This window comes from Glandiceps talaboti, chromosome 20 (genome assembly GCF_964340395.1).
Source record: "Glandiceps talaboti chromosome 20, keGlaTala1.1, whole genome shotgun sequence".
Classification (NCBI taxonomy): domain Eukaryota; kingdom Metazoa; phylum Hemichordata; class Enteropneusta; family Spengelidae; genus Glandiceps; species Glandiceps talaboti.
This window is the reverse complement of record NC_135568.1, coordinates 7,300,233-7,327,462: the sequence shown is the minus strand read 5'-3', so window position 1 is coordinate 7,327,462 and position 27,230 is coordinate 7,300,233. Positions and strand designations below refer to the sequence as shown.

The following is a 27,230-nucleotide window of genomic DNA, read 5'->3' as shown; positions in this document are numbered from 1 at the left end:
TGTGTAGGTTAAGATGTGAAGATGAAACTATTGATGTCTTTTGTGTGTGTGTGTGTGTGTGAGAACACATACAGTGGAGATTGCCTTTGTGTAGTTCTATGGAAATGTTTGAGAAGTGAGAAATACAGGATGTGTATGTAGGTAGGAAAGTAAAACTGGATGTTTTTCCTGTGTTTCAACAAAAAATTGTGTGGCTTGCCCTTTGTTTTGAAGTTTTACATGATATAGCTTGTGTGAAATGGCTATGAAGTGAGAACTACACTTTAAGGGTAGGATAATGGAGTGTCAGAAAACCCCTTCTCACTGAATCTTAAAATCTCTCATTTGAATGTGCTGTATCGTGATATACTACAATTCTCTGGCATCCATTTCTTTAGATTAACATATACTTTAAAGGGCCGTGACAAACTTTACTGCTGGTACTCTTTTGTCAAGAAATTAGCAATTGGTTCCGGTAACTAGACACTATTAATTGACATTATCTTTGTTTGGATGTAACCTTATCACAAATGAGGTTATGTTGTCCGGAAGTTGTGTTCTTTTTAATGCAATGGGAAGGAGGACATGAAGAGTGCCCTCTAGTGTTGAGTATGTCCGGGTGTGTAGCGCCCTCTAGTGTCAGAGTTTGCTTTTGCTGAAGTGAGAAGAGACAGGACTTTCATATTTGAATGTAATGCAAAAGAAATCACATTAAAATAATAACCTTTTGTTTTCTCTTTACAGAAATTCTTTCTGGTGGCATAAACATAACTCATAATCGAGATTTATGTTATGTGGAAACAGTTGAGTGGACGGATATTCTTCCAGAGGGTGCACCACATAGTATACATACAAGAGAAGACGAGAAATTTGCAGTGACATGTAAGTTAAAAAAAAAAAAGTGTACAGTTAAAAAAAAAAAGTTTACAGTTATCAGAGATATGTAGTACATGTACTTTAAAGTTGGATTCATTTCATAGTATTTGGACAAAGAAGCAAATAAACTTAGAAATAAATTTTGAACATTTGTGTTTTGGGGAAATTGGAATGGTATGATAGTTGTAAATTGTGTCTAATTTTATGTCGCTAACTTTATTTCCACAATGGTATTTTTTGTTTTCTGTCTCGTGTGTGTAATTTAGGGTCAATAACATGATTTCCATAGTACTATTTTTTGCCTTTCTTACGCTGTGTTTCTGTCTTCTATCAGGTGGAGATGTATGTCACTCATCATGTAGTTCAGGCCATTGTTGGGGTTCAGGTCCTGACCAGTGTCAAGAATGTAAGTATCATTTTAGAAAAACACCAACTTGAATCCTTCACTTGTTGTGGACCTAAGCCGTCTTATCTAAGAAAATTACTTCAAATATGCCATTGCAGTTTGCTACAAGTCGCTATAATATACTTTCAAAAATGTTCGTAGAAACAAAATTTTGGAAAAACTGCATTGTTGTTGAGGAAACGTTTGACTAAATTTCATGAACAGGAACAGTTTATACTTCAAAAAGTTCAACCAATTGTATAATTTGTCAAATCAGTCTTCAAAGTTAGTAACGAATATCTTATCCTTGTTATATCTTTTCCCTGAGATGAAGGTTTCTTATTTGTATTAATCTTTGTTTCCATAGTAACAAAATTAGTGTGTGCCGATCAGTGTGATAATCGTTGCCATGGTCCTCAACAACCTGATTGTTGCCATGCCAGCTGTGCAGCGGGATGCAATGGACCATTAAATACAGACTGTTTGGTACGTATTGAAAGATTAATTTTTTTAAGATAAATATATTTTTGAAAAAAAAATCACTAAAAAAATAAACTTGTCCCAAACCCCCTAAAAATAGGGTACCCAAATTTATATACTGCTGCTCTATAAATGGGAATAGTTTATTTTTGCCTAAAATGAGGTAAATCAATGCAGGCTATAAAGATCTAGGCCACTTGCAGCTTTCAGTATGCCAGTGTAAGTAGGCAATCATAACAGGGGAAGTGCCCTGGAAGATCTTTATAAGAGCTGACGGAAGAATTCCAGACTTCCTTCTAAAAATAGTTTCGTCAGCCTTAATAGACGATGGTTAGGGATGCATGACTTAAAGGGGTTTTGACTTCAACTAGCAATGAAAGCCAGAGGCTTATCAAGTATTGTCACATTTCTCTTGAAAGAAAGCACTTCATCCTAATATTTGAACTTTGCCATGACCTTTGTCATCACTGAGTTACGAGATGCAGTCATGAAAGGCCATTTGTTTCCATGGCAATGACTCCGAATCTATGAGAGGTCGATCTTAAGGAGTTGTGACTTGCATAAGTTTTGAACAAGGATCAGTTACATTATTAGAAGGAAAACAACGGAAATTGCAAAAAATGGAAATAGTATATTATAGTATATACATTTTGTCTGTTATGGTTTTGTAGGAAGGGGGTTGAATGGTGCGTTTTGTAATTTGGGTTGCAAGGGTGTGTTTTGATGATATTTTACTTGCCTTAGGAGCTAGCAAGCTATTTTTCATGAACCATAACTGTCTATATGAAATGTAGCCACTTGGAGATATGTATGTTGCCAGGCTATGTTTTAATAAGATTTGAAATATAATCCCTGGTATGTGTACTGATCCCTGTAATTGATCGGCATACAAACAGAGTTGTGGTAAAAACACATATATTAACTTTAAGACAATTTATGTTAGAGATACATAAGGTGGGGCATGAATTATTTGATTTGAAGATAACTACAAGGTGAAGGCATGTTATGATGTCATAACAGTTTAATCATGTAACCTTTGATCTTTAGATACACATATTTTCAAAAGATATATTAAACTTCAGTTATGTTTTGGAGTTTTCAAAAATAAATTCAAACTCCCGGTATTTAATTTGCGTAAGTTACACTACATTTCATAAAACAAAAAAAGAAACATGTTTTTTAGATTGAAATATTTCTGTCTTTATTTTACATTTTACACAGGCATGTCGAGTGTTTGATGATGATGGGGCCTGTGTGGAGGAATGTCCGGATCTGTTTAGGTATGATCCAGTCACTTTCCAGAACGCTCCAAATCCCGATGCTAAATATGCCTATGGATCAAAATGTGTCAAGAAATGCCCAGGTAAGAGATTTTACAAAATTTTTTTTTTTAGAATTTTTGTAGTTTTTGATAAATTTTTCATGAAGTTGGAAAACAATTGTTTTTGTTTAAAGAGGTGATATGATACATGTCTGAAGTTTGAGTTAAGAGAGAAAAAAAAAAGACTTAAGCTAATGACTTGATTGAGAATATTTTTGATATTTTTACATAAATTTTTTGTTTCCCACACACCATAGAGAAGTCGTTTGCTATGATTAGTACGTACAATATCTATCTTCAAATTAGGGTAGTTCTAATTTCACACATAATTGCACTGGAAATCCATAAGTCTGGTTTTAGATTTAAACATCCCTTTCCTTTCGTCTGAGTTTCTACCATGTTGTCTTCTGAACTCACCTCAAACTCTGTATAAAACCATTACATTAGTCAGCTAGAAATCCTATTCCCACTGGACAATGTAGGAGTTGTGATGACGGAAACAGGAATGAAAGGATTTCAGTGGAAGTTATTAATCTTAGAATTTTTTTTCACACTGGAGAATCTTTTTTTCTCGATACATCAGCACACTTTCATTAAGTCTGTGTCAAAATTTTATGTAGATTATGGGTGATTTTAAACTTTTTTCATACCCTGTGAACCTCCTTAAGATCTCGTGTACAGCAGGTTGTATTTGTGATGTTAAGGTGGGTCACCATAAAATCATTTGTTGGCTCCTTTTCTGTATTTATATAATTATTGATATACCAAAAAAAAAGCAAATGAAAAAAAAATTAGTTTGTCAAGAAAAAAACAAAAACAAAAGTTTTATTTGAAAGAAGACAGAACTTTTTTGTATATAGAAAAAAAATTCATCCCCAAATATTTAACAAAATTCTAAGATGACAATTCTATGATTTGATTGTGATGAACTACTTGTGAGACAGTGGCAGGAATAGAAACCAGTGGTGTACTGGTAGTTCCTATTTCCTTCTGAGTCACCGGGCCTTATTAGGTGCCCTACCCTCTCATCCTGTGGTTATTCATTAACTGTGTGTGTGTTGCAAAGTGACCCAACCCCTATCGGTCCTTGCTGAAGACCTCTGCCACTTGCCATGTTTGGAAAACAGTCCATGAACATATCAAATGACCAAAGTCATTCTCAAGAGTTGGTCATCAGAGCAGCGAACGTCATTGTTTGTATATGATCTACTAACTAACGTCATTGTGAATTGATAGTCAAGAACTCCCAAGTCGGTCAAAATTAGACGTGGGACAATCAAAATAGTTAGAAAACTAAGGGTGCTCGTCTAACAACAGACAGTCATGGCCCAGTGGACTAAATGGGTATGGATTTTGTTCTTCTTTGTAGAACATTTACTAGTGGACCAGAGCAGTTGTGTGAAGTCATGTCCGAGTGGAAAAATTGGAGTGGACAAAGTGTGCCAAGCTTGCGAAGGACCTTGCCCCAAAAGTAAGTACTCCTGTTAATTTTTTTATTTCAATAGACTTGTTTATTCTTTATGGCAAGCCCGTGGTGTTTTTGACTATAGCTTTATTGTGAGTCAGTAAACCCATTGAAATCTTCAAAACCCACATGGGCCTCCGAAAACATCAACAATAGAGTATGTGTATGGAACAGTTGACATCTGTTCTATTGGTCTGTCTTATTTGCTCTCTCTCTGTGAATGAAATCATCGTCTCATTTTTTTTTAAGGCTTTGCAGTTTTGACGATAGCCCGTGAACTTCAGTGTTTTTTAGTCATGACTTGTAAAAGATTTTTAGGTGTCATTTAGTTAGGGATTATTACTTTGGTTTGAGCCAAAAAAAAATGAAAGCCGAAAATGGAAAGTTGCTCTTTTTATGGAAGGTACATGTACAGTTTGTAGTAAAGCTTATTTCCTCAGACAAGTTACATAACTATTAAGTAAATGATAAACAGATAACCAGAGTTACTCTTTTGTGATATTTTTAGCTCAGACTTTCCTGATTTCATCGGAAATATTTCCGGTTAACTAAACCTGTAGGAAATTTGTGAGGAAATTCACTGTACGTCTTTGTGCCTTTTGCTCTCAAAAACAATTCTGTCAGTTAGATTTGCATGCTTGAGTTAGACACAGTTGACATTCCACTGCCTATTTATCTTCAGTATGCATATAGACTGAAAAATGTCTAAACTTAGCTGGGAAAGGTCAAATTTTATTAATGAGATCTCTTATATAATCATTTAATTATTAAATCAATTTAAAATTGTTGAGAGGATATGATGGAATGTGGGAATTAGAGGATGTGATTTTTGTAACGTCTGTGGTACTACTTCTCATGTAGGTCACTTCTTAGTAGTATGGAGTTTTCAATGTCATCCACACATAGTTCACATTCTGTTCCCTTGATAAACAACCAGGAGGTAAACACTGCATTCACTGTCAAGTCAAAACCTAAACCAAAAAATAAAATCTGGGACATCTGTTCTTCATCAGTGATTTACAAGTTATTTCCCCCATCTCAAGATAAATAAAATACTGTAATTTTAGCCCATCTGATTGTATATATTCGTCCCCCAAGAAATTTATAAAAACATCAACATAGTAGCTGTTTTTCATCCCAGAACTGCCAGCAATAGAAACTGCCGATAAAATCAGGACTTCCTGCCACACAGACAAATGTATGGGTACGCAATAAAATCTTATTGGCCATTAATTGTCTTCTCAAATATCGAAGTGAAAATCTAGCTTGTTTTAAACGTCAACTTGCAGATTTAAAAACACATGTGATCTATAGTTGTTATTACAGCAAACCGTGCAGGGATTACGTTAACTTAATCATGAATGTCTGGTGATCATAAATTCTAATTTTCCTTGGCTCAATCGTTTATTTCGAAAACGGAGACAAGTACACATATTTTTGAACAGCTTTGATGATATCCAATGAACAGATCATTCCCTTAACAGGAAGTGACTGTCCCTTGAATTAGTCTCCCCCATATATCAATAGAATTAATTCTCTGCTAAGTTGATATGACGCTTTTCAGTACTTCATGACATGTGAGCGATTATTTCTAATTACCTGTCCTAATAGGACTTTACTGTTGTTGTATTTCCATGCAATATGTTGCTATCCGTGCACACATAATGAAAGATATATCATAATTTGTTAAACCGCTAACCTAGTGCGGTAAATATATTTACTCTAAACAAATCTCTGGCAGAAAGAGAACACTTAGTATGTTTAAGCCAATGTTTCAAAATTTAAGTTTTCTTTCCTTAATTTGATTTCATGTTTAAAAAATCCACACGAGTTTTGTTCGTCGTCATACGGGTAAATTCATTAACCATAACACAGAACTTTGCTTCTCACACGACATAATTAATTGACGAAGTCACTCGTTTATTCGTCAAACAGCCCCTGGATGTGTTTAAAATGATTCTTTGAATGAAAACCAAACATTGTAGTGACAATATTGTCTAATAGTACCATTAGTAAAACCACTGACAACTCTTGCAGTGTATTTATTGATTTTATATTAGACTGTAATAGCAAAGGGCTAGTAATAAGAAAATATTTTTCTATTTAATGGGTGATACTTTGTAGTCCATTTGTGTGGTATATTGATTATTGTTTATGGATGTGTATAAAATTGCCAGAACAGCTGGAGTTGTTAGACAACGTAGCTGTCAATCTCTACCTTAACTTGTCACTCTATGCTATCTTCGACTTCTTGAGGCGAAAAAGTCCTGAATAGATAGCTGGGATGGGTTTGGGTGGGTGGGTGGGGATAGGGGCTTTGGGTGTGTTCTGTACTAAGTAGAAGTATGTGTTTTCGCAAAACATACATGTACTAGTTAATACCAGCAAGTGTGTAAACTTTTATTGAGCTGGCATATCCCCCTTGACAAAGTTCATACTACTGTTTTGAAACAATGCAAAACGTTATCGGAATTCTAAAGATGTTTTTTATGAGGCCAAAATAGCTTTGTAGATACTTAAATTAGTTAATCCAGTACTTTGGTATTCATTCCAGGCGTTCTGTGCCATGCATTACTCTCATCATTAACATATTAAGTGTCATTAGATATGTTATGATACAGAGCCATTTATGTTCTACTAAAAAATTATTACAATATTTTCCATATATCATGATAAAATTTCAAATTGATATTACTGTGACTGTCATATTCTTTAAAAGTTTATTTTAAATGACAAACATGAAAGGTCGTATCTACTTAATTTCTACTCACAGAGTCAAAACATGGCTTGGAAGCATGTCCCAAATTTTCGCATCGTCAACATCCTCAGGGGTGTACTTAATTCCAAAAGATTTTTTTGACTCAGCAAGTAAAAATTCATTACTAAGTATGAACCTAGAGTCCATGAACATTCATTCTTGCATGAAGTATAGATAATTTTGTTGAGCTTCGGAACGACACTAAAAGTTTATTAAAAAAAGAAGTCATTTTAACTTGAAGTATATATTCAAAAACATTCAAATTTGTTTACGTCTGAAAACACATTTCAAGGAATTAAAGTAATTTGTTGCATTTGGAATATAATGTGGGAAAGTTTGTTCAAAATTTCAAAAGCAAAAACAAAATATGTTCAAAAACAGATGGAAATGAAAGGAAAGTGGCTGGCATAATTCAAAGACTGTTTTCTGCTAAATCAGTAAAACTGGCTTGATTTAAGGTACAGATGGAATGAGTTATTGGCAATGATTTATAAGTTATTTGGTCGGTAAGTACTTAAGCAGCAAATGTATGTGTTTGTGTAGTTCAAGGAATTCAAAATATTAGATGTCAAAATTAGATTCCCAAATTATCACATCAGATACTTGTGATGCAACAGGCACAAGCTTTTGGATAGCCAAACAAGATTGAATTCTTCGGAGGAAAGTCCTCTGGCTGTCATATCGATCTTTCCAATTTTGTAATTAAGTCTCAGATGAGATAGACTGATGAACTTAGACTGATAAGTCAGTTTTGCAGTTGCAAAGTGAAATGTTAAAAGCACAGACACCCCCTTGTGTGAAGGCCAGTTGTGTTACTGTGAATTAGAGAAAGGTTGCTGTGTGAAAGGAAATCACTTTGGGTCGATGAAAATAGGTCAAGAAGGCTTGAATTCTTGGGAATTTGGTTAATTTGACAAATTTACAAAACATGTACAATTATTGTATAACGTGAATTTGAATGAAAGATGATGTAAAAAGGTCGTTGACAGTAGGTAAAAAAATAATCAGTATATTTTCATTAAAATAAAACAGTGGGAGTTAAGGTCTCGAATACTAAGAGAATAACTGCAGAATTGTCAAGACTGCTAAAATACGACAATTTCTGTTCAGAGTTCAAATTTTCTGACATGCAGCAATTTCTGTTTCAGAATTAGCTTATTTATGACATATTGTTTCAAATTTATCGAAATTTGTCAACTTCTGTTCAAAATTTACTGATACACGACAATTTTTCTTCATTGAAATTTGTCGGGCGTTCTTGAAAGAAACGACTCAAATCAATACCTTGAGGTATAGAATTTTAAAATATGGAGATAGTGACATTGTTTGGATAAAACAAGATGGATTTCCTCAAGCAAGAAACTCGTAATGGACAAATTCGTAAAAAAACAAATTTTAAGCCAGCAGTTGGCTTCTTGGGACTAGACAAATCAAATTGCTTTTACGATTGATTGCAGTTAAAAATAGACTTTCTGTTTGAACTCAGAGAATGCCACTGTTCTTTCAACTGTTTTACATGTAATTAAGTGTCGCATAAGTCACGGTGTTTCACTGGGGAATAGAATTTAGAAATCACAATACAGATCAAAAGTTTAGATTCCTAAGAAAAGATAATCTCTTCGAAGAATCGTATGATGTTGCTGCGTATTTTATATGAGGTGAAATAAATTGAGATTTATTACAAAGAAATTTTTTTGATGATTTTGACTCAGAATGACAGAATTCAAAGCAGCCGACATTTTGAAACCAGCCACTTGTTAATCACTGTAGATTCACTGCTGGGAATTCCTGGAAATTAAGATGCTAAAAGTGTAGAGGTGTTACATGCATTTATTTTTCTCGAGGGAATGCCCTGATCACCACTTTACTTAAGCCATCAAAGTGTCTGGGCTTCATCAAATGTACATCATACAAGAACCTAGCAAATTGAAAAAAAACAATACACAGAATACAGCAATGGAACCGGAATAAATGGAGACATGTTTAAGCCATTGATTCACTGATAAATATTTCAGGTGCTCGTTCAGAATTCAGTGAACCCACAAATGAAATTGTCATTCACGATCATTTCAGGTCAGAAGAGTTTAATGAATTTGCTGAAGCATTATACAGAAATTCTGTGCAACTGTTCAATTTCTAGGTTGACTATTTTCAAGTGAAAGTGCGAGTTGTAAATTTTCAAAAAAAGTAGTCACTAGCTTCGCAATACTGACATACGTTAACACACAAAAAATGACAAACCGAACAAAAACTAAAAACACTACAGAAAATCTGACATTTAGTTTTCATCATATTCTTAGATATTTTAATTGTATTACAGACAAAAAAAAGGATGCTAATGGGTTTTTTTTCTTTCTGTGCAGCTTGCCCAGGTTTTGGCCGTGCAGAACTTGACGGTTATGATCAGGTAGATGAACGCAATATCCACTTGTTTAGAAATTGTACCGTAATAGATGGAAGCATCATGATTACACCGAGTACTTTTGATGGGTAAGTCAGCACGATAAACTTTGTCATCTTTATGTCAATTTTTTGTGTATGTATTAAATTTTATCAGAATAAATTTATTTATAAATTTATTATAAATTTATTTTCATGCAAAAAAAAATGTTTTTATTCAAAATTTATAATTTTTTGATAAATTCCATGCAAAAAATCAGTGCAAAGGAACAAAGCCAGTACAATATGAAATTTTTAAAAATTGGCACAAAATTTCTGTGTTTTTAAAAATTCTTTGATAAATTCAATAGAAATTTTGATCTGCAGTTATGGAAATGACCAAAGTTGATTAAACGATAACAAAGTAATTGATGATATAAGTTGAATTCACCAACACTTTTATTTTGTTATTGTGTTCAAAAACCACACTTCTAATCAAACATGGTGAACCCATTAAAATACAAGTATTGTAACATAATTATGGTTTCTTTATTTCAGTGATCCATTCTTTGGTGTTATTGGTATACACCCAACTGAATTGGAGGTGTTTAGTACTGTTAAACAGATTACAGGACATTTAACTGTTTTACATGCTGGGGCAAATCAAGTTAACTTAAGTGCATTCAGGAACTTGGAAGTAATATCGGGAAGAGATCTCTATGAGTGAGTATAGCCATACTTAAACAGATTTCTGCTCAATTTTCATTTTTAAGTTTTGAGTTATTTATTCACACGTGTGTGTTTGCTGTTCTTGTGTATCCGATCCGCACAAATTATAGCTTAAGTAATGCATGTGTCAGGTATGCAGTAAGATTGCATAACAATACTTTGAGTGCTAAACTGCTGCATTTGTTTTTCTACAGCACCTGTTTGGTTTTACAGAGGCCCAAAGCCACAAATACCGTCTCAGTTTTACAGTGGCCCAAAGCCACAACACTCAGTTTTACAGTGGCCCATAGCTACAACAATATCTCAGTTTTCAACACTACAGCACTTTTATAAATACTCAAACACTAAAAATCACAGTGTCACAACAGTACTTGGTTTAACAATATCACAAATACTGACACCACTCACACACCAATGACCTACATGCCTGTGTTTGCTTGTTTAGGCAAATATAGTTGTCAAATTTATTTGCTCTGTCGGCCATTTTGTTTTTCCCCTCGAAAAAAAAAAATCCCTTTTTTATCCAACTTGCGTAAATCTCTTGAATTGTAATAACTTTTTCATATTCTATTTAAACTTTAAAATCAAGGTGTGGAGGTATTAATAAACGGAGATACCCAGAATGTGACAGTACAGGGTCAGTTTTCTTTTCTCTGAACGAATCATTTTGTGTCATTATGCAGTAAACCCATGCCCGCATGCAAAACATATTAAAAATATGTCCACTCCATCTCAGTAGAGAAGATTGACGGTGGATGTGTGCCACTGTAAAACCATTCATGTAATCATTGCTTTACTTTCAGTTAGACTAGAAAATTTGTCACGGCTGTCATTTACAACTCCTGACATCAGACCGTTGACAAACAGAACCTGTTACAAACAGGGGAAGCAAAGAAATGAATTGGAATAATAACGTTTGGCACTGCATTTTGGAACAGCAGAGACTTGTATTACATTTCATGGTTTGATAAAAACAGTTTTATGGCCTCTTTGTGCATGCATGAAATGTCAGGGGAAGTTCTAATTTGTTTGTGAACATGAACTATTATGTAAAGAGGCCATACAGCTGTTCTTCTCAAATAATGAAATGTAATGTAAGTCTCTGTACTTCCAACATACTGTGATAAGTGTTATAAATCCAATTAAGTTGTTTACTTTAAATTCCCCGTTTGTAAATATAGCAGGTTCCATTTGTCAACAGTCTCATGTCAGCAGTTGTAAACGGAAATCAACAATACTTGTGATGGCACAGAGTATGTACGTTTGTTGTGTTTCTGAATAAAGAAAATGCAAATTTTTAAGATATTTGACAAATGCTCTAGTCAAATTTCACTTGCCTACATCAGTGTGTTCATTTTTCATGATAATGCTAATTTGTTTAGAGTCGTCATTGATTTATTAATGTTGAAGAAAAGCAGGAATAGTTCATTGTTTTTTTGTTGTTGTATCACTTTTATGTTTGTTTATGTACATTTTTATGTTTGTGTTAATGAGTATGTTATGGTATAAATCTATGTTTATGTATATGTAATTTTGTATATGTCAGTGCGTGCGTGCGTGCGTGCGTGTGTGCGTGCGTGCGTGCGTAAGCAAGTGTTAATTGAATACAGAGTTATCATTTCTAACTTCATTGTTTTGCTAATGTTAGATTTGGTAGACTGTACAATTAGGTGTACATGTAAGCTGCAATTCCTCTAACAGAAATTAATTTTTTTCTTCATAACTTTATCATATATATGTTCTCACTCAAAAGTAAGAGATTCAACATTGTGACTACTTCTGTTAAACACTAGCTAAACATTTTTGTAGCTATAGTGATTACAAGTATGTACCCAAACATAAATCTTGTACTTTTTTCTCTCACTCAATGTTTCTGTAACTGATAAACACTTTGTTCTAGTGGAAAATTGTCTGTACAGCTGTATGATAGACTTTTAAAGCATTCTGAAAAGAACTACAGGTTTAGTACCATGTATTGATACCAGTGATTAGAAGTTAGCATCAAGTTCATCATCCTTGAGGGGTGATTTTATCATGTACAATGTCAAGAGTAAGTCATAATGTGTGAAAGAATTTCGAAGAATATTTCTCAATAAGTTTAGATGCACCAGATGGAACAATAAGAACACAAGTATTGTTACGGGACACAGTTAAAGTAATTCGATTAAGCTAACTCGATCTATTTGTTTATGTCTCCGTAGAGGTTTTGCCTTTTCCGTCTTGGATTCAACGCTCCGATCCCTAGGAATGGTATCTCTGAAGGAAATCAGTATGGGCAATGTTTTTATCAAAAATAACGCTTATTTGTGCTATGTGACAAAGAATATGTTTAATGATATTCTCATTAACATAAATATCCAGAATGCACAAGTTGGAAATAATAGAAACAGAGAGTTATGTCGTAAGTATTTAACATTGATTGAAATTTCTTTTTAAAATTTTAAATCTTTTTTTTTTCTACATAAAAATGTAAATTACACACTGGACGAGTCATTAAACCTAATACTTGGAGAATGGACTTTTATCAAATACCTTTTTCCTCTATAGGAACTGATGGAGCTATATGCCATGAGGAGTGTACAAACGTTGGATGTTGGGGACCTGGTGCCTCTGAATGCATGGAATGTAAAAATTTCAATCTTGGAGATGAATGTGTTGAACAGTGTCTACTTGATCAGGGGTGAGCAACCAGGATTTTGTTGATAAATTTGAAAGTTTCTGTCATGTTCAAAAAGAATCTCTCAAAATGTGCATGTAATTGTACAATCAACTGCAAAATGATGTATTCAAAAATATTGAAATGATTTTAAATTAGCATCTCAATATTGTGCTCACTCAATTTGAAAGTGAAAATGGATACGCACATTTTTTTATATAAATATAAAATGTTTATCTAAACAAAAATAAGCTGAATAAATTATCTGTATTTTAGACAAGAAAGTGCCAAACTACTACATATATGCTAACTTTTCAATTCTTGAACCTTTTACAGACAATACATCGTTTCTGACAAAGAGTGTGGATATTGTGATGTCGAGTGTGATGGTTCTTGTTCTGGTTCGGTAAGTTATTTTATTTTATTTTATTTTATTTTTCATTCACAGCAGATTTTGTTGGTTGTATACTTAAAAAATTCCTTACTGACTGAAAGATATATGAAAAACATATGCTGTATGCTAATTAGGATCTTACCATATATGGTAATATTGTGTTCCCTAGGACAGGTCTCAATATTTGACACCATATTTGGTTTTATGTAAATGAATTTACCATATATGGTGATATTTTGTCTCCCCAGGGTGCTGATAATTGTACAACATGTAAACATGTGAAAGATGGTCCATTTTGCAAAGCTGAGTGTCCACTTGGCAAGTATGTAGATGAAAACGATCTTTGCCAGGAGTGCCATGAAAACTGCAGAAAGGATGGAGATAGTGGAGGGTAAGAAGTTATATGATGACTTGATTGCGTAGGAAGTAGATCCACTTTTTTAAGATTGTTTGAAATGAATGCTGCATACAATTATTTGACAGTAATAACTTCAATTGTTTGTTGTTCTTTTCATTTTAAATAGATGCGTCGGTCCTGAGAACACAATTGGTAACAATGGATGCATTGCATGTGAACAAGTCCTTCTTGATATAGATAGTAACTTGGTATGTCAGGATTTTATTCATACAATTTTTTTTTGTCAAATATTTGACAAGAGTACAAAATTATCACCATTGATGCTTAGCACTGAGATGCAATAGACCAATCAGATTTCAAGATGTATCAGCCAATCAAATTTCAAGATGTATCAGCCAATCAAATTTCAAGATGTGTCAGCTAATCAGGTGTATGGATGTATCTGCTAATCATAATATGAAATTGTCTTTTGGATGTTACAACACAATCTACCAACCATGTAGCAAGATGTAATAAGTCAGAAGTGATTGAAAATGAATTGAAAAGATGGCATCGTTGTGGCCTTTCTGCATGACAAATTTCAAACATTTTAGGTCTTTTTTCGTCTTATAGATCAGATGTATGGAGAAGGAAATTCCTTGCCCTGACAGACATTTTGAACAGTTCAGCCTCAGTGGACCATATGCAGGGTCACGGGTAAGACAGAATTTTGACCATTCTAACTAATTTTTTTTGGTTGACAGATTTTTGATTGAATGAGCCTCTGTGGCACGCATGTAAGGACCATAAATGAGCAAGCAGTGTGTAACATACAACATGCTATGCCACTCTGTCAGATATCATTACAGTCGATCAATCAATCAGTGATTTAGAAAGCACCAGTTTTCACTACGATGTAGAGATCAGAGGCACTGTACAGTTAGAATGCTCGCTTAAACAAAAAAGCCTCATTTGGGCTAAAGAACATAACACAGCATATCTTATCGTCTAACCATAGAGGAAACTCTGAACTTTCCAGTTGTTTGTGAAATCTTGAAAATATTGCTTATTTTCTTTAGCTCAATAAGTACCAAATATATCCAAGCTCTGCTTCATATTTCATGTGCGATCAATCAACTTTGAAAAATGAAAAAGTGTTGAAAAAATTTTCAGTGTGTTAAGATTTGTAGCTGATGTATGTGATGTAGGAAGGTGGAAGGACGAATCCTTTGGGTTAAATTGCAACCACATGCCATGCTATGATTAATAATATGATTGATATTAATAAAAGTATTTTACTATTTCAGGTATGTCAGGCTTGCCATGATCAATGTCTGTCCTGTACTTCGAAGGGACCATACGGCTGTACAGAATGCGTTAACATGAAATACCGGGATACCTGCTTGACCGAGTGTCCCGCATTGCTGTATGCAGATGAGAAAAATGTATGTCAACCATGCAATGAAGAGTGCAGTGACGGTTGTCATGGCAGCGATCCAACACAGTGTGATTCATGCAAGAATTATATCATCCCAATGGAGGAAGATAAACCAGTCACTTCCAACAGCACTGTAAGTGTCTTATGCCGAATTTCAATTTTTAAGTGAACTCGTGTGATATATTGTCATAAAACATGTGACAGAGTGAGATTTGTTGATCAGAAGTATTATGTTCTTTTCAGTATTTTTGTGCATATCCACTGCAGTATTACATGAATGTTCATGTTTTTAATTTCCAAATCTTATACTACAGAAGTAGTGAATGGTTTATATGACTATGGAATTTTGTTTTGCAGGTATTCTGTGTTGGGGAGTGCCCAATCGATAAACAGTATGTGATGGATGATAGTGTATGTGTCACCAACTGTACAGGAAATTTGTACCCCGATAAAAACCTTCATTGCCAACCGTGTCATGATGAGTGTCTTAATGGATGCATAGATGACAGGAGGACCAGTTGCTTTGAGTGCCGAAACTTCCGTACTGAAAACGGTGAATGTGTTGATCGATGCGCTGTAGGCGAGTCGGTCATCGATTTTAAGAAGTGTGTACGAGAGAAGATTACTGCCCCACAGACCGGAACAAGACCGTGAGTTTTAATTTTAGTTGCAATACTCTTCAGACTCTAGATAACCAATCAACTACCCTATTTTTCAGCAATGGTCTAACCCTTGTGAAAATCATAATTAGAATATACCAAAATATTTGAAATATAGGGGTTGGCATATAACATCCATTTTACAAAATTGTGACACATTTAAGTTATTTGCAATTTATCTATTAAAAATCCAAAATGACATTCTCGTTTCTTATTAACTGGCAACATTAAAACTCCCATGAAGGGTATTACTTAAAATTCACTCAGTTTTGGCATGAAACAAATCCGAAATTTTAAATAAAATTTGGAGTTTATTTACAAATTTCATTATATTATAATATTTTTGTTTAAGGATCAACAGTACACCTATTATAGTGGGTTGTGTGTTTGGTTTGCTGCTTATTGTACTTGCCATCGTTATACTTGCGTGGTACTTTCGAAGACAACGGAGACTAGAGGATAAGAGAAGAAGTTATCTGGAATACGGAGGAGCCGACTATGTAGGTTTCATTTGTTTTACACTATTGTGTGTGTTTGTTTGTTTGTTAGTTTTGTTTGTTTGTTTGTTAAAGTCCTATGAAGACTTACAAATTAATACAATTCCATGTGCAGTATACAAATACAGCACCACATCCAGCCCTCTGGGTTATTAGACACGAAGTGTACAACTGTCACTAAGTGGTGACGTATTTAGTCAAGTTTATCGGCCGGGTTCAGTGACACACACACACACACACACACACACACACACACACACACACACACACACACACACACACACACACACACACACTGAAAAAATCCAGCAATTGAATACATTCATTTCATCATTCCACATTTCATAGTTGATACTATACACTATTATTATACTACACACACCTCAAAACAAATTAGCAGCAGAAATCTGAATGGCTATATTAAATGAAAAAGCTCAACCTTTGTAATAAATCTCTAACAGTAATATTTGTTTTGAGAAAGTGTACATTCAGAAGAAAAAATGCCTGATTATGTAAAAATGTGGTTTTGACTTATATAATTATGCATTAACCATTGACAGTAACATAGAGTATTACCCTAATATGGAAGTTTGACACTATAAGATTGATTAATTGATTATTAATGAATTTTCTGGCTGTTATATTACCTGTATATGTATTGTTATGGTTGCACTTATATGTTTGTTGGTGATTTGTTTTCTATTTTGTGTCTGTACTCTTAACCCTCCTGAACTAATGTATTGCCGTTTTGTGTTTTTGTTTTGCATGGCATTTCTGCAGGCAATGGACACATTTGCAGAGGTAATACGCACTTCCTGTTTTTGATGGACATGTGTTTGTCTGTGAGAATTGTCTTGCTTCTTTGTTGTTTTGTATGTTTGTTGGTAAACAGTATGTGTATGTTTGTTGGTACATGGATTCTTTTTATTGTCTTCTCGAAGCACTCGTACACCACCAATTCAGTGACCATAAAATGCACAACTGTGAAACTGTATTCTTTAAGTTGTAAATGGAATTTTGATACGAGATGTAATCTTCAATTTATGATTATTTTATTTTGCGACTGTTTGACAGCAAAATTAATATTTCTATTTTTTTTTTTAGCCTTTGACACCAAGTGGGGCAGCTCCTAATCAAGCGTATCTGAGGATTATTAAAGAAACCGAACTAAAAAAAGGCGGAGTGTTAGGGTCTGGTGCTTTTGGAACGGTGTATAAGGTGAGTTGGAAACTTTTTTGTGTTTTCATAAAATTTGCATACTGAACTCAAAAACAGATAATACAGTATAACTGAAAACTTGTATCAAGACCCCTTAACTCATTGCAATTAATCCACTGACAAATCTTGTATTTTTTTACTCAACTAGGGACTCTGGCTTCCTGAAGGCGATAGAGTTCGTATTCCTGTTGCAATTAAGGTTATCCGGGATGGAATCTCAAACAAAGCTAATCAAGAACTTCTGGAGGTGAGGATTGTAACCATGGTTTCCGTCAATATGTATTTTGTGTTGAAATTTAGAAATGAAATTTGTTGTCAGTTATATTGATTGCTATAGGGGCATCTACTAATAACTGCTGTTTGTGTATTGATTGGTTGCAGGAGGCGTATGTCATGGCAACGGTAAATCACGACCATCTGGTACGGTTGCTATGTGTCTGTATGTCCCATCAAATGATGCTGATTACCCAAATGATGCCATTAGGAGCCTTACTAGACTATATTCGGGAACACAAAAGTAAAGTTAGTTCTCAGCATCTATTGAATTGGTGTACTCAGATTGCAAAGGGTATGGTTTACTTGGAAGAAAAACGTCTGGTTCATCGTGATCTTGCTGCCAGAAATGTCCTTGTGGAGAGTCCAACGCGAGTCAAAATAACCGATTTTGGGTTGGCGAAGTTCATTGAAATCAACGAGGAAGAATATAAAGCTGAAGGCGGAAAGGTTAGCAATAACACCACTCAATATACAATAACACCTTATGTCAAAGGTCAAGTCAATATAGGTTTATATTGACCTCTTAGATTTGTACATACTGATATATATAGCAGATGAACTTCAGAAACTTTCAAACCATTGATGAATTGCAGTTGTACTTGTCAATATTATCAAATATCTCTACACTGTATAAGAACCTTCTCTGTACAGAGTTCTTACCTACCTAAACTTTTTGAAAAAAATTCCATATTTTCTGTCAATTTTTGACAAAATTATATAATTGATTCAAATAGAATTTCTTGAGTGTTTAGATTTTATGATTATAATTTTTTCAACATTTTGAAAATTGAGTCATACATTTCTGTCACATATAGATAATTTTCCTTAAAATACTATCGTACTACAGAGACATTCTAGTCCAAATTGTTTTATGAATTATTCCATACTTATTTTGCATATTTTCCCACAACCTGTAGATGCCAATTAAGTGGTTAGCTCTTGAGTGTATAACTCACAGGAGGTTCACACATCAAAGTGACGTGTGGAGTTATGGTGTAACGTGCTGGGAACTTATGACCTTTGGAGGCAAACCGTATGAGGGCGTTAAAGCTCGCGACGTGCCCGACTTACTGGAGAAAGGAGAGCGTCTGTCACAACCTCAGATCTGTACGATTGATGTATATATGATTATGCTGAGATGTAAGTTCTCATTTTCCAAAAAAAATTATAAGTTTGTTAAATTTTGTAGATGCTGAATTTTATGACAAGAAATAGTTTCAAATAAAAGAACACATTTTCTCATCTGTCTAAGGGAAACACTTTCTTTTTTAAAATCCAAATATTATTGACTTTCTCTTTTTGTCAAAAGTGAAATGATACGGTGTTGAGGACAGCATTTATAAGGTTCGATGAATACTAATTTGAAATGTCTGTCACAAAAAATATATGATTCTCAAAAAGGTATTATGATGTTTGTGAAAATACTGACACATCGGAGATAGCAGCAACAGTTAATGATGGTATTGCCTTTTTGTACACAGGTTGGATGTTGGATGCTGATAGCAGACCAACCTTCCCTGAATTAATGGAAGAATTTACAAAGATGGCACGGGATCCACAGAGATATCTAGTGATTGAGGTAAGTCTATTTTTTTAATCAAAAGATGAAGCACAATTTCTTTCTTTTGTAGTTTACTTCATTTTTTGTTTTTAGTGCAACTGATTTGAGGTGAAGTGTCGAAGTATGTGTTATTTAAACATTGAATTGCCAGATGGATTTTAGTAAAGCACTTTCTCTATGTGCTACTCTTGGTTATAGCATTCATATCAAGTGTAAAAGTAAACAGTTTCAATTGGTTTATTTACAAGCTTTGAATGTGGCCTTTCTAATGTGGTCGATTAGCAAATGAAACAGTATACTTTTACACTTGATATGGATGCTATAAATGATTGTGGTACATACAGAAAACACTTTACTTTGGTGTTATGGGTTGTACTTGACATGGATGCTATAAACAATTGTGGTACATACAGAAAACACTTTACCTTGGTGTTATGGGTTGTACTTGATATGGATGCTATAAACAATTGTGGTACATACAGAAAATGATTTACTTTGGGGTTATGGTTTTTACATGTAAAAGCAAATTGCAATGCAAATTATATTCTTGGAGATACTGATAACAAAATGAATTACCTTCTAAGTAAAAGTCAAATCCAATAAAGGTGCACTGCTTTGAAAAGTTGACAGGTGGATTAATTAGATTTCTTTCTTTCTTTCACAGAATGATGGTAATGAACCACTGCCAAGTCCTTCCAGAACTGAATTCTATCGCAGTCTACTTCCGGATGAAGGGCCGGAATTACTGATGGATGCTGAGGATTATCTCCAGCCAGTCACTTTGACTGGAAACAGCGGAAGTGATGGTTTAGGATCCACTGGATATCCGTACGCACCGATGACTATACATCCACAGTCGGTAAGTCTGCAAATTAATCCAAAGTAGAATAGAAAGGTTAGAGGTCAATCTGTAAATTCCACCTGGCATATCAGCGATGGTTCATCGTTGGCATGGTAACCAAGTCCTTATGTCCTATTATGAACCAATTATGAAAAGGGAGTTTTGTTATTTGAAATCAACTGTTTTGATACCTGTATGCCAACTTACTTCGGATTAGCAGTAAAATTTAGTTGTGAGAAACAGTGGTCGGTCAGAGTTTTAGAGAAAGTTTGTCCAGAATAAATGATCCTGTTTAATGTTTACGTTTTTACTAATGAGACGACAACAGTAAGGTTATGAACCAGGATAGAAACTTGGGCATTTAATGTTCATTATGAGGAGAGCTTATTTCTAAATCAACTCCACTAAGGCAACGATTTCATAAAGTTCAAAGATTAATTTTGTCTTTTTGGTGGGTTTTTTTTTTTTTCATCAGATGCCACATGATGGTGTTTATACCTATGACAGACACGATCCTGACGTTCTAGGAGCAGAAGGAGGTGAAGGAACAAACAGTCGAAAAACAAAACTAAATTCACCGGTCAAGAAAAAAGAAGACAGCATAAGATATAGCACTGATCCGTTATTATTTGTCCAGGCACAGAAAAATAGAGGTAAGTTGTCATGTGATTATCCCAACCAATCAAATGACGTTTGTGCTAATGTCATCAAATATCAACCAATCGTCAAATGTTTTACTAACTTTGTGTTACTGAAACCTCGCCAGTCACTGGCTCAGTCTGTATGTGCTCCGTCAGTGTTTATTCTGTTGTAAGCTTTGCTTGTATGTTTGTTTGTACGTTGTGTCATGCCTCGTTTTTTGTTTTTGCTAAATATGTTGCTTTTGTTTGTATTGTGTAAAGCTGAGTAACGTTATTCGCAAAAATCCTACGCATGAAAGTAATATTATTTGAATAAATATAATTTGAACAGTAAAAGTTAACAGCAGATAATGTTTGCATTTGAAATCCCAATGGTATATGTATATATATATAAGCAGTAAAATTATGCATGGCAAATGACTTATAATATATCTGCTTTTTTTGTCATGGTGGTGATTTGTGTTGATTTTAATTTGCACTTCCCCAGCACATCAACAAGCTGCAGAAGCAGAGGAGTATATTGCTCCATCACCTGATACGCCTGCCAAGAAGCCATTGGCTAACCGTTACAGGAATTTAACTGACTTTTCACCTGATAACCCAGGTATGAATGTGTACCGTGTGGGTCATTCATTTAAGAAAAGTGTAACATACTATCAAAAAAAAAAATTAGTTAATCATCAACATATTGATACAACTGCTTGCAATTAACAAATATCATGAAAACATACAGTTATGTATAACATACACCCAACAAAACTCATACAATATAGTTATGTATTATTTACATCCAACCAAAGTTGTAATGCAATACTTACAGATACAAATGCCTGCCATAACAAAAATCACAATGTACATAAAAAAAAACCACTATCATAAACATATACCTGCCATTATTAATCTTACAAAAATAATTATAAACATACAGATATAACTGCTTGCAATTAACTAAACAATTATTTCCAAAAGTCAACATACATCGACAAAGACAGTAATCGTAAACATATAAATACAGTTGCTCTCATCTGCATGTTTGTTATAAAATGGTATGTAGTACAAGGTTCATTGGTTGCCATAGTAATAACTGAGCTGTTGCTATGGTAATAAAATGTCAAACTGATGCATTACCATAGTTAGTTTTAGATTGTTTCACTTGTAACACAACTACTGGTAGATAACCAAATCATTTCAAAGCTGAAAGTATTTCATTTTTAGAATCATCGTACAAATACAAATTTCATATTTATACAAAATGTAGGTGTAACTATGTCCTTACCTTGCGCGTATTTTCTCTGCCTCTTAACTTCTGTAATATCAACTTAACTCGCTTCTCTATTATTCCCACATCAAACATAAATTCCTGGCAAGTACTTCTGCAATCATAAACATAGTAATTTTCAATGGCAATCTTTGCATGAGTAGCAGAGAGCATAGGTCAAAGGTGAAAGGGCAGATGTCACAGCACGGTCTTCATTCTCAGCCTGTCTTGTGTATGTTTATGTACCTGTAATGTGTCTGTATTTCTTCCCTGTGTTTTTGGTTCGTTGTGTACATGTATACTGTGACCATTGTCATGGCGATGATCAAATACAAGCTCTGCAGCATGCTGGCTTCATTCACTAGATTTGATGGTGTTCACGTGGTGTTTGTATAGTCAGAGACAATTTGCAGTAGCATGCAAACACCATCAAACATAAATATTGCACTGATGTAGACTTGTGGACAAGGAGATGCTGAAATTTGCATATCACCATGGTATTCACATCACTGTGTCATGATTGGTTCAAACAAATACATCCCTTCCAGAACTTTAACATGGATTACACATTGGATTATATTCATATTTTGAACTTTGACCTCTGTCATGAAATATTCAATATGGCTGACTCAACTTCTTTTGCATTCATACAAATTTTACATTGATAGTTACTAATTCATGCCGATTACATCTAACCCTTGACCTCCTGTATCTTGGTCTATGTATAACTCGCTCATTTTGTACTGCGCTTGTGTACTTTGCTAAGCAGTTTTTCTGACTATGATTTGACATTTATTCCACAGAATATTTTGAACCACAAGAAGAGCAGGATGAACCAGATGAAGGAAACCCCACGTATTCCCAAGTTTTGCACCCAACAGCAATGGACAATCCGGAATACCATCGTTTGAGTCAGGAAGAGAACAATAAGAGTAAACTTCCATTGTTACAAAAACCACCCAAGGAAATGATACCCAATGGAGGCAACAAAGCCAGCGATAGACTTTTATCCCCCAATCACTATGATAAGAATGTTATTACTCGAAGCATCCCATCATTAACTGCTAGTATGAACTCATTACCTGGCAACAGACATTCTATGAGTAACAGTTTACATTCACTCTCGCAAGCCGGAAGTGAGGAGTATTTGTCAGATCACGACTACATCAATGAAGTGCCTCTTCGACACGCGCCAGCTTTGCACCTTATGGGCTCAACATCAACAAACACAACTGTTTAAAAAAATGGAGTTGTTTTAAACAAGAACCCTGTGTGTCTTTTTAGTGCATTCCCCTTTTGTGAAGGAGGAAATAATGACTCAATTTTCAATCATGTATAAGTTGACAAAGACTTGTCACAGCATATTCAAAAAATATTTTTAACTCAAGTTATTAGAAACAGTTTTTTATCGAATTGTGTATCTGTACAATTGTTTTTATATTTCAAAATTTACTGAACTTGTGTATACAACAGATTTTAACGAAAGTAGAAAGTTTTTTGAAAAGTCTTTCCCTTTGTAACAGAACCGTGCTGCGTATTGGACAGTGGACAAAAACTCTTGTGTTAGACACGGAGGGTAGTTTTATGACACAGACCTTTGCAGCTAGAAAGTAGTAATATTTAACTTAATACAGATTCTATCATGTAATGTCAGCTTAATATGTAATCTATGTATAACTATAACTATATAAATCTCTTGAAAGGTGCTTTCCCGAAAACAAAGCCACTACCGAAATTTTAACTTGAATTGCTAAATTTTTATAGAATTGTGAATAATGAATAATCATGAAAAGTATTAATTTTGAAGGTGAAATCATGGTTGGTCCTATGTTACATTACAGCGCCCTCTTTAGGTCATTTAGTGCCATTTCTAATAACTTTTGTTTATTAGTTGTACACAGTTCTGTTTATTGTGATCTTGTTTACAATAGCATAGAAATTTATCAACCTTAAAATAAACACAAATATCAGATAAACTGAAAATTCACATCACATTGCCAAATGAGTATGGGACCAAACCAGTCTTTTTTTTTTGTAATTGTTAATTGTTCAGAACATGTGTAAATAGAGAAAAAAATGAATTAACACAACTCTGCATTCACTTGCCTTGCATCAATATGCAATACCTGTATAGGATTCTTGAATGTGGGGAGGGGGGGGGGGGAATAAAGTCATTATGTTATGCTTCTGTGTCATGAAAAATGCTCTGTACGTGTATATAGACTTCTGAATGTAAGGGAACTGTGGAAAGAGCAAATTTGATTTTCTCAATCAGTTGAACTTGAAGCGCATTTCACAAAATTAAATGATAGTATATTAACGAAATAAATATTCATGATTTTTATGTTATTTTTGGTTGTTCCATTGTTTTTGTTTTTTTGTTTTATCTTCCGGTTCTCATGTTGTTTATTTTCCTGTACACTGCCATACTATGGTTTTCTCAAGTTATTAGAAAAGGAAAGTTTACACTTGCAGGTCAAAGGTCAAAGAACTTGCAGGTCAAAGTTCACCTTGCAATGTAGTCCTTCCTCATATTCTTTATCTATTTTGCCCTACCATTATTTGCAATGTTTGTAACAAAAATAAAAAAATAAAAAATTCTCTCCAGAAAAGATTTGATGAACGTTCAGTGCTTACGAATATTTCATTGTGTCAGTCAAAAAGAAGTTCAAATTTTGTGCAAAAAAAAAAAAAAAAAAAAAATGAACGTACAATTTTAAGTCAGTTTCATGAGAGTTAATGTTGGTGTATGGGTACATAGTATATTATATAAATAATGTATTTACTTTCAAGTTAACATGCAGTGAACAAATGCCAATGTTATTTTGGGGGGTTTAAGACAAGGGTGCAATGTATTGTAGAAATACCGTATTAACTACTATATTTTTTACTATATTACGATAATATAATTAACCATTCCATCCACAGCAGTAGTAGGATGTACGCGAGTGGGTCATATAGTGACCTTACACACCTGCCACAAAGGAAATGAATATATTATATGGCATGTATATGTATTGTTTGATTTTTTACTCTGGTAATTGAGCCTTCAGTGTACTAAGATTATAGACACAAACTAAAACTATTGTCAGCCTCATTCAGTGTTTACACTATCTTGACTACAGGGTGATTATATCCACACAACCAAGTCACCCACTTGTGTAATCTACCACATTGAACAGCAATAATTTTAGTCTGTTTATCTTAGTTTGCAGATAGCTTGCTTTCCATAGTAATAACAACCATATCCGTACAGTACCATACAGTACAGTACAGTACAGTTACCTTGGAATGGTAAATTGGACACGAATACATCGTTTTGATCCGTCTACTAGACCTTAGATCGAACATTTGTTTCCCATCTACCGTTACAAAGTAACTATAATGTACTGTCCTATTGATTCTTGGAGCCATGGTTACTATATTCTCCATATTCATACAGTACACTGCACTACAGCATACTGTAATGTAATGTATCAAAATCCATATAATACGCACATTTCTATTTTTAGCACGTACCGTCAGACAAACTGCGAATGCCAGAATATTCTTCGCTCTCTGACATGACGCAGTGAAGTTTTACATGGAATTGTTTAAGCAAACAGAGGTTATTTCCACAGAAACAGTTAAGTGCTACTAGGGTCGTTATAAATTGCTTAAAACCATTTTCTGTTCCCATGTTCCGTTTTAAGTCACAGCTGTTTTATAAAATGTTTACTCCGTTTACAGTTTGTTTTCTGGACTGAAACTTCGGTTTTGTTTTTAAAGTATCTGTCACATTTATGAGAAATGTATACATTTTGAATTTTATGTTAATTACTTTGTTGCATTGAAATTGTAATATTTTTTACTAATTTTCATGAGACATTTTGTGCCTGACAATTTCTTTTCTTTATGTTGTCTAGCTGAGCTTGTACAGTAAACTTTTAGTTGAATTTTAAGAAAAAAATCAATAAATTTTATCATTTCAGTGGAAATTTTTATGTCTACCCTTTGATTGAAGTATTAGTACAGCTGACTTGAGGATTGAGGTTTATGGGTTGAGTATGTCTGTTGGTGTGTCTGCAGGTAACTAGGAGATGTTTGTCTGTCCCCAAGTATGTCTGTGAATGTTGTCTGTCCCCAGAGATATTTGTGTGTGTGTGTGTGTATCTGCAGCAGTCTTGCACGCATGTGGAAATGTCTGTCCTCAAGTATGTCTGTCAGTATGTCTGTTGGTGTGTCTGTAGGTACTAGGTGGTACATGTCTGTCGGTACAATGTTCCAAAGTCACAGTACAATCTACAAGTTACCTCCTCGCATGTTTTGTAGCTTCAAAAGACATAGTTTTATGTGAGATTTTTCATAATACCGTTTTGTTTGGTCGATGTTCATTTTGAGATTTCTCAGTTTCACTTCCGTGAAGACAACATATCTGTCGTAAAATGGCTTGGGCAAAGAGGAAGACACACATGCTTAAGCATATCACATACAACATTCGATTTGTTATTAAATTCTACTCTGATGAAGCCCTGCAATGTAAAATCTTTCCATGCAATATTCAACTATATCTCTGAACATGTAACCTTCACGGTTTGTTTTTAGAAATTTAGTCCAATGTAATCTCGACTACTGTATGCAAGTAAATTGTGATCAAAATGCATAATGCTAAACATCGTCGCACAATTAACAACTGTATGAAAATTCACAAAATTTGGCTTTAGTTTTAATTTTTACCGATGAAGTAAAACGAATTTTTATTTTCGATAATTCGGTTTTAGTCATCATTGATCAGCTAGGAATTATACATTGTAATTTCTACACAATGTTTTAAAAATAATAAACACAATTGGCCCATGTATTTTCCAGATATAGACTTCATCCCATGTGATTTTCATCTAGCTTGTTTATGTGTAAACATGTTTTTCATCAATGAACATTTCACTTTAAGTTGACGTATATTTTTTTGTGTCGAAAATATGTCACTTTGATAAGTCACGATGCACGCAATGATCAATCGATAAAAATGTTATAATTCTTTCGGAACAGTCGTTGGAATTTCCACTTCTCAGAGAGCCATATTCATAATAATTTTCGTCATGT

General features: G+C 34.1%; 1 protein-coding gene across 6 annotated transcripts in view; it reads left to right on the top strand.

The window, feature by feature from the left end:
• Positions 1 to 24,497, top strand: part of LOC144450478 (receptor tyrosine-protein kinase erbB-4-like) — a 109,688-nt gene extending 85,191 nt beyond the window's left edge. For 2 of the 6 annotated variants that reach the window (XM_078141096.1, XM_078141095.1), the window contains exons 3-29: positions 724 to 861; positions 1,190 to 1,261; positions 1,608 to 1,726; positions 2,942 to 3,083; positions 4,411 to 4,512; positions 9,628 to 9,754; positions 10,202 to 10,366; positions 10,962 to 11,009; positions 12,574 to 12,773; positions 12,920 to 13,052; positions 13,365 to 13,434; positions 13,671 to 13,813; positions 13,947 to 14,028; positions 14,393 to 14,476; positions 15,067 to 15,330; positions 15,555 to 15,847; positions 16,209 to 16,356; positions 17,134 to 17,154; positions 17,458 to 17,571; positions 17,720 to 17,818; positions 17,953 to 18,294; positions 18,765 to 18,987; positions 19,329 to 19,426; positions 20,073 to 20,267; positions 20,725 to 20,902; positions 21,378 to 21,494; positions 22,952 to 24,497. In XM_078141096.1, the coding sequence (XP_077997222.1) occupies positions 724 to 861; positions 1,190 to 1,261; positions 1,608 to 1,726; positions 2,942 to 3,083; positions 4,411 to 4,512; positions 9,628 to 9,754; positions 10,202 to 10,366; positions 10,962 to 11,009; positions 12,574 to 12,773; positions 12,920 to 13,052; positions 13,365 to 13,434; positions 13,671 to 13,813; positions 13,947 to 14,028; positions 14,393 to 14,476; positions 15,067 to 15,330; positions 15,555 to 15,847; positions 16,209 to 16,356; positions 17,134 to 17,154; positions 17,458 to 17,571; positions 17,720 to 17,818; positions 17,953 to 18,294; positions 18,765 to 18,987; positions 19,329 to 19,426; positions 20,073 to 20,267; positions 20,725 to 20,902; positions 21,378 to 21,494; positions 22,952 to 23,388 (4,154 nt within the window). In that variant the 3' untranslated portion in view covers positions 23,389 to 24,497. The remainder of the gene's footprint in view (positions 1 to 723; positions 862 to 1,189; positions 1,262 to 1,607; positions 1,727 to 2,941; positions 3,084 to 4,410; positions 4,513 to 9,627; positions 9,755 to 10,201; positions 10,367 to 10,961; positions 11,010 to 12,573; positions 12,774 to 12,919; positions 13,053 to 13,364; positions 13,435 to 13,670; positions 13,814 to 13,946; positions 14,029 to 14,392; positions 14,477 to 15,066; positions 15,331 to 15,554; positions 15,848 to 16,208; positions 16,357 to 17,133; positions 17,155 to 17,457; positions 17,572 to 17,719; positions 17,819 to 17,952; positions 18,295 to 18,764; positions 18,988 to 19,328; positions 19,427 to 20,072; positions 20,268 to 20,724; positions 20,903 to 21,377; positions 21,495 to 22,951) is intronic. The other 4 variants (XM_078141097.1, XM_078141098.1, XM_078141099.1 and 1 more) reach the window with 4 other exon arrangements.
• The last annotated feature ends 2,733 nt before the right edge of the window (positions 24,498 to 27,230 follow it).